Source organism: Sus scrofa, chromosome 3 (genome assembly GCF_000003025.6).
Source record: "Sus scrofa isolate TJ Tabasco breed Duroc chromosome 3, Sscrofa11.1, whole genome shotgun sequence".
NCBI classification, from domain to species: Eukaryota; Metazoa; Chordata; class Mammalia; order Artiodactyla; family Suidae; genus Sus; species Sus scrofa.
This window is the reverse complement of record NC_010445.4, coordinates 31,807,332-31,815,083: the sequence shown is the minus strand read 5'-3', so window position 1 is coordinate 31,815,083 and position 7,752 is coordinate 31,807,332. Positions and strand designations below refer to the sequence as shown.

Sequence of the window (7,752 nt, the reverse complement as noted above, 5' to 3'; positions counted from 1 at the left end):
GAGGTGCGTGGAAACAAGGAGTTCTTTACTTCTCCTTCATTCATTTTTTTTCTCTTCTAATTCATTTCATCCATTCGTTCCCGGCTTGGGGGCGTTTATTTACTTTACATACGCATGCGCACTCTGGGGGCCGCGCGGTCTGGTGGCCCCGCCCCTCGGCGCCGCTCATTGGTCGGCCCCGGCTGCGCGCCCCTGATTGGTGGCCGCGGATCAGGCGCTATCAAAGTTGGCGGGAAAGCGGCGGGGCAGAATGGCGGCAGCGGCGTCCACGGACTCGTCTTCCGGCGGCGGCCCTGGGGCCGTGAGGCTGCCGCGGTCGCCGCCGCTCAAGGTGCTGGCGGAGCAGCTGCGGCGCGACGCGGAGGGCGGCCCGGGAGCGTGGCGGCTGTCGCGGGCGGCGGCGGGGCGCGAACCGCTGGAGCTGGCGGCCGTGTGGATGCAGGGCACGGTGGAGACGGCGGGCGGCGGTGAGGCGCGGCTGCGGGACCCGAGCGGGGCCTTCTCGGTGCGCGGCCTGGAACGGGTGCCGCGTGGGCGGCCTTGCCTCGTGCCAGGTAATGGCCGGGTTCGAACCCGCGGATGACCCTCTCGGTTTGTACCGCCCAAGGGCGGGGCCTGGTCTTTACCTCGCTGGTCCCCCGCCTGAATACCCTTCCTTCCTGCTCTTCTCCAGCTAAGCGCCACCCAAGCTGTTCTGATGATAAGCATCACCTGCTGCCCCGTTCAAAGTAAATTACAGGTCTTTCTTGGACGCCACGAGCCCTGCATCTGTGTTTGTAACAACACTCCCCTCCCTAGGGGTGATTCCTCCTCCTCCCACCCCTGTCACATTTTGGAATAATCACAGTGGGGAACTTGTGTTCATCCTTAAGGTCTGGACTCAGAGTGTACCTTGATTAAGGAAGCTCTCCTGAACCCCAGGAATGAGGAGTCCTGTTGTACCCCTCCTTCATGGAGCTGTCTTGAGCCTTAGTTCACTGTTTCCTTTATTTGTTTATTTATTTATCCATCCTTTTTAGGGCTGCCCCTGAGGCATATGGAAGTTCCCAGGCTAGGGGTCTATTGGGAGCTACAGCTGCTGGCCACAGCCACAGCCACGCCGGATCCGAGCTGCGTAGCTCACGGCAACACCGGCACCTTAATCCAGTTAGCAAGGTCGGGGGGATTGAACCTCAACCTCATGGTTCCTAAACCTCAAGATTCCTAGTTGGATTTGTTTCCGCTGAGCCACGACGGGAACTCCCCTGCCGTTTCCTTTTAAACCAGTGGTGCGCAAACTTACCCTGAGGGCTTGTTAAAACCTTTGATGACTGGGCGCCAGCCTCAGAGTTTCAGAGACTGTAGATCTGGGTGGGGCTGAGAATTTGCATTTCTAACCAGCTCCCAGGGCCTATGGGCGCCACTGGCCTGGGGGGTCACACTTTGAGAAATACTGAGCCAGACTACGGCAGGGTGGGGACTGTCTTTCTGACCCCTATTCTCAGCAGGAGGTTGAGCTTCCCGCCCCTGACCCTTTCTGACTGAGCTCCCTGGAGCACTTCGCTTAATCTTTCTGGACCTCTTTCCAAAGGGGAAATTCCTGCCTATGTGTGGATTCAGTACATTTTTTAAAAATGGCCTTAACATAGCTCCTAGCTCATAGGGTTCAAAAAATTGTGACCATTGTTTTTTGCTATGCAGTGCGCCTGCGCACGTGTCGCCCACCCCTCCCTCGCCCTCAGCCTCCCCCTCTGTCTGCCCTCCATTGATTGCAGTGTTAGCCTAGCCCAAGGTAGGCAAATGACCAGCCCTCATCTCTCTTTGCACGGCCTAGGAGCTAAAAATGTCTTTTACCTTTTCTATTTTGCCTTTCTTTTTTCTTTTCTTTTTTTCTTTCTTTCTTTTTTTTCTCCCCCCTGGTCTTTTTAGGGCAGAACCTGCAGCATAGTTCCCAGGCTAAGGGTCGAATCAAGCTGAAGCTGCAGGCCTTCGCCACAGCCCTAGCAATGCCAGATCGGAGCCACATCTGCCACCTACACCCACAGCTCATGGCACTGCAGAGGGCTTAGCCCTCTGAGTGGGGCCAGGGATCGAACCAGCATCCTCATGGATTCTAGTTGGGTTTGTTACCACTGAGCCACAAGGGGAATGCCTACCCATTTTCAAATGGTTGAAAAAAAAACAGATGATTTCACGTGGGAAAGCGTATGAAACTCAAATATCAGTCTCCATAAAGTTTTATTGGAACACAGTCGTTTAGATACTGTCTGGGGCTGTTTCCTGTTACAGCTGCAGGCTTGAATAGTTGAGACAGAGACCCTATGACCTGCAAAGCCTGAAGTATTTAGTATCTGGCCCTTTATAGGAAAAGGGTGCCGGCCTTTGGCTGTTTGGTGTCTTGGCTCCTCGGCAGTGCTCTTGTCTGGGACTGTCTCCTGTATCAGGCCCCAGCCCTGGCATATGGTTGGCACTGGTAGGTACCTTAGTGGGCATTGCATGTTGGTGAACCCATCTGATTTACCCACTGGCCTGGATGCATACCTGGGCCTGGCCATTTCCTCTTGCTGATGAATACCAGGGCTTGGTTGACTTGTTAGTCACTGCCTTCATGTAGGGAGTCAGAATAATAAGCCCCTAAAACACACCGCTGCGTTGTATGCGTGCGCCATGCGTGCAGAAAAGGGACCGCTGATCCAGGCCCGGGCAGTCAGGGGATGAAGGCCTGTGGGAAGGGAGGGGTGTGGTGGGAAGGTGGGGGGGATAGTCAAGAGAGACTTTGGGGGTGTGGGGATGGGGAGAGGGCATGGGTAGAATGAACCGGACTAGTAACCAGATTGTCTAATTTCGGGAGCAGAGGGCTCAGGTCTTTGTTTTTTCGGTTTTTTTTGGGGGGGGTGCCTTTCTGTCTTTTTAGGGCCGCAGGTGCTGCATATGGAGGTTCCCAGGCTAGGAATCCAATCAGAGCTGCAGCCGCCCGTCTATGCCACAGCCACAGCCACGCAGGATCCGAGCCACATCTGTGACCTACACCACAGCTCACAGCAATGCCGGATCCTTAACCCATTGAGCGAAGCCAGGGATTGAACCTGCGTCATCATGGATGCTAGTCGGGTTTGCTAACTGCTGAGCCACGACGGGAACTCTGAGAGGGCTCAGGTGTTTGAATTCATCTGTCTAATTGTGTTACACAGCTTGGTACGGGCAGGTTTTGTGTCTGGATTTTGGATGGATTTCCTATTTATCCCTCTGGTTGGCCTCTCTCTGGGCTTGGTCTTCCTTTCCTGGGTCTGCAGTCATTTTCTGAGGTTCCATCTCTACCAGCATTTTAGGGCCATTCAGAGCACATGGCAAGTGTATTTTCAGAACTAGTCTCCATCGCCGAGGAACCCCGTGTTACTTGCCCAAGTAGAATGGAGAGGCGGGTTCAGGAACCCTGAGTCCATAGAGCCGGGCGTTGAAGACCAGAGGGTAAGGTGTCTGCTGGCCTGGCTTCCTTTGGTCAGAGCCGCAGGGCCCAAGTGCAAACCCAGCCCTGATGTTGGAAGCAATGTGATTAAAGCGGCCTCGCAGGAGCTGCAGCGGGGGGCTGGCAGCGTGCCTGCTCTTCCTGCTGTGTTTGGGGTTTTTTACACAATTGAGTTTTGTGTGGTTAAGACTGGCCAAGTTTTGCTTTCAAGGAGAGAGCCACTTCCCCAAGGGAATGGGAAGAAAGTCGTGGTTAATATGTCATGAGATCATTGTGATGGCAGCCTGCCCTCTTGTTGATTTGCTTGCGGGTGCCCAGCTGGTGGCAGGAGGTGGCAGGGATTGGTCTCAGGCTGTTGGAACAACAGGGTGACGTGGGGTGCTGCCCCCATGCCCAGCCCTCTTGGCGTCATGAAGGGAAAATGGCCTTGGGGCTGTCAGGGGTTGTCTTTTGCGGAAAGAGGCCCAGTCCTGTGCAGAGACTGGTCCCAGACTCTGGCACTGAGCAGGGGACCAGAAGGGAACAGCTCGAGTTTTCTGGCCCTGTTTTAGAGCAGCCTAATTTCACCTCCTCCTCTGATGCGAATGTCTCTTTCAATACCTTGGGCTTGACAGCTTTGTGCGTGATGGCAGGGTGCTGTGACTTTTAACATTTTAAAACCAGAAATCAAGGAGTTCCCGCTGTGGCGCAGTGGTTAATGAATCCGACTAGGAACCAAGAGGTTGTGGGTTCGATCCCTGCCCTTGCTCGTTGGGTTAAGGATCCGGTGTTGCTGTGAGCTGTGGTGTAGGTTGCAGACGTGGCTTGGATCACGTGTTGCTGTGGCTGTGGCGTAGGCCGGTGGCTACAGCTCCAATTCGACCCCTAGCCTGGGAACCTCCATATGCCGTGGGAGCGGCCCTAGAAAAGGCAAAAAGACAAAAAATAAAATAAAACCAGAAATCAAAGAAGATACAGAGGTCACTCTCCAGGTTCAATGTGGCTCTGACTGTCACGTTGTGTATTTCGATTTCCAGCTGCCTTGGCAATTTGCTATCTCTCTCTGCATTTTTGGGTGTCCTGTTTGCCTCTCTCTGATAAAGTTAAGCCCTCTCAAGGACTGGGTCTCTGTTTTGTTTTTATTTGCTCTTTATCTTTATTTATTTTCTCTGTGCCTGTGAACTTTACCGCCCGGGCCTCTCTTCTTCCAGGAAAGTATGTGATGGTGATGGGAGTGGTTCAGGCCTGCAGCCCTGAGCCCTGCCTGCAGGCTGTGAAGATGACAGACCTTTCCGATAATCCGCTCCACGAGAGCATGTGGGAGCTGGAAGTGGAAGATTTACACAGGAATATTCCTTAGATGGTGTGGGAACCGTCCATAAAAGCAGCCGAAACACTGAAACAGCTCCGGTTCTTATACCATCTGGATTTCATGGCCACCACTCAGTATACATTTCTCAAAAGCATATCTGAGAGCTTAGCTCCAAGAAGTCCGGATGTAGGATTTCTAAATCCTGGGACACATCAGTGAACTCAGCCCCTGCTGCCCCTTGCTTTGACTGTTTGCTGATGAAAAGCAGATGTTTCGTTTGGTTCTCTGTCTCTGTCTCTGTCTCTCTTTCTTTTTTTTTTTTTTTTTTTGCTTTACATGGGTTAACGCTCTCTTCCTAAAGCACCCAGGAATCTCCCGTCGCATTTGCCAAGTTTTACAAGTGATGATGCTTTTTCCATGACCACCACGACCCAGTTTTACGAGGCAAAATTTGAATCTCGGTCTCTGCCCACGGAGATTAAAGTGTGGTTCTGGGCAGGAAAACAGGCTGCATGGAAAAGGAATGACCTCATGGCTCCATGGCTCCCCCGTCAACAACTTCCATGTCCAGTTTGCAAGTCCAGCGGGGTGTTCTCTAGCTGCAGGCCCTGGGGCCTCTCAAAGACGCAGCCCTCTTCCTGCTTCGGATGCCGCTCAGCCCTGGGGGGAAGGTCCCTTCCCCGCAGGTGGGGACCGTGAAGCCTGCCCTTCTTCCTTCACTTGGGATGTTGAAACCCTTCCAGAGTTTCTTGTTGAAACCAAAGTCAAGGTTAAGAAGGACTTCCAGGCACGAATGAAACTTTTGGTGAGACTCTGGGAGGGAGACACGGTCCTGGGTCAGCATCTGCGCCGGGTTTTGTTGTGATTGCATTGAGTGCTGGCTTGCTGCTCTCGGCTGCTTCCCCAACATCCATTTTCCCTCGCGCTGTAAATGCCGGGCAGCCCTCGTTGCTGTAGAGTTTTGCTGGGCTATTGATTTCTACCACTAATACATTGTTTTCTAGGCTGTATGTTTTTCAAATAGGTTTGTAAGCCAGCTGACATCTCTAGATAAAAAGAGCAGAAGGTACGGGAGTTCCCACAGAGGCCTCCCTCAGTTTCCGCTGCTGTTAACATCATGCCGGGGTGCGCTCCGTTTGTTGAAATGGATGAGCCGGCACCGATACAGTCTTATTAAGTAAAGCCCACTATTTACGGTACGGCCAGGCTTTGTGCTGTGTGCAGTTCAGTGCGTGTTACAAAGGCCCCAATCATATCATGTGTTCACCATTAAAATATACAGAATACTTTTGTTTCCCTAGAAATCCTCTGAGCTCCCCCAGTTCGTCCTGCCCTCCCCCTAACCCCAGGCCACCACTGATCTTTGTGCGTCTCCATAGTTTCACTTTTCCAGAATGTCGTGTGGTTGGAATCCCACGTACGGAGCCTTTTCAGAGCGGCTTCTTCTGCTCAGCAACGTGCAGTGAAGGTTTGTCCCTGTAGTTCTGTAGCCTGAGCGCTCGTTTCTCTTTCTCCTGACTCATCCTCCTCCGCTGTGTGGATGCACCAGAGTCTCTTTACCAATTCACTTATTGAAGGACACGGGTTCGATTCCCGGTTTCAGCATTTCCTCATTAATAGCAAGGCTGCTGCAAACATTCCTGGGCGGGTTTTGTGTGGACGCACAGTTACTGCATAAACGCCCAGGAGCACAATTGGTGGTTGTCTGGTCAGCCTGTGTCTGGCCTCATAAGAACCTGCCAGACTGTGTCTCAGCCCATTCTGACGGCTGTCACTCACACCACAGGTTGCTGCTGAAACGCATCAGGAATCTTCACACTTCTGGGGGGCTGGGAAGCCCAAGGTCAAGGTGCTGCTCCCTCCTTCACAGACGCCTGTCCTCTCTCTGTCTGCACCCAGCGGGAGGGGCAAGACTGCGCCCCAGGGTCTCCTGTAAGGGCCCTGATCCCCGTCACCCCCCAAAGGCCCCACCTCCACATCCCATCCATCACACCGGGTTAGGGTTCAACGTGGGAATTTGGGGGGGGGACACATTTCAGGCTGTAGCACTTTGGGGTCACAGTCTGTAGCACTTGGGGGACACACAGTCTCACACTTGGGGGGACACTAGCACTTTGGGGTCACAGTCTAGCATTTTGGAGACACAGTCTAGCACTTGCGGGGAGACACACAGTCTGCAGCATTGTCCTCTAGAGCGGCTGAACCCCTTCGCCTTCCCAGCAGCCATGGACGGAGCTCCTGTTCTACGGCCTCACCAGTGTTTGGTGTTGTCAGTGTTTTGGATGTACTGTATTTTTAAATGCTAGCATTTTCTTTTAAAAGTGGGGAAATTGGAAAGTGTGCACTGTCTTTATTACTGATCTGGGTTTGTTGACTGCTTGAAGCTTGCTTTGAGCCGATTTGTGCTCAGAGATTGGGGGTTTTCGGGCAGTGTTGCTGAGCCTCATCCGGAGCTCTGCACCATGAAGACCTGAATACGAGCCCTCATTTGTTGTTAAACTTGCTGTGTGACTGTGAGCAAGTTAACTACCTTCTCTGTGCTTTACTTTCCTCATCTATAAAATGCAGATTGTACTGAGCTCACAGCACTGGTGTGATGAATAAATGAAGATGGTATAAATTGCTTTTACACATGCCTGACACATAGTAGGCACCAAATGTTTGTTGTTGGGAGGAGCAGTAAGTTCATATGCACATCCATCGGTTGCCTCTTAAAAAAAAAAATACATATATATATATAATTTTGGATCCACAGGGAAATGGCAGAGACACTACCAAGAGTTCCACATCCCTTGCGCCTGCACCCAGTTTACTGATTAATATCTTACAAGAATATGACACATTTGTTACAATTAGTGAACCACCATTGAGATGTTATCAACCCAAATCCTTTATTAAGATTTCTTTAATGTTTTTCCAACAATCCTTTTTCTGTTCCAGGATCCCAGCTAGGACCCCCTATGGTGTGGAATCATCGTGTCACACTTAGGCTCCTCCTGGCTGGGACAGTGGACCA

The 7,752-nt window shown here is 52.1% G+C and overlaps 1 protein-coding gene across 1 annotated transcript; it reads left to right on the top strand.

The window, feature by feature from the left end:
- RMI2 (RecQ mediated genome instability 2) lies at positions 215-7,367 on the top strand. Its single transcript, XM_003124595.4, has 2 exons — positions 215-554; positions 4,636-7,367. Exons 1-2 carry the CDS (start codon positions 251-253, stop codon positions 4,782-4,784), a joined length of 453 nt encoding a protein of 150 aa, XP_003124643.1. The 5' UTR covers positions 215-250; the 3' UTR covers positions 4,785-7,367.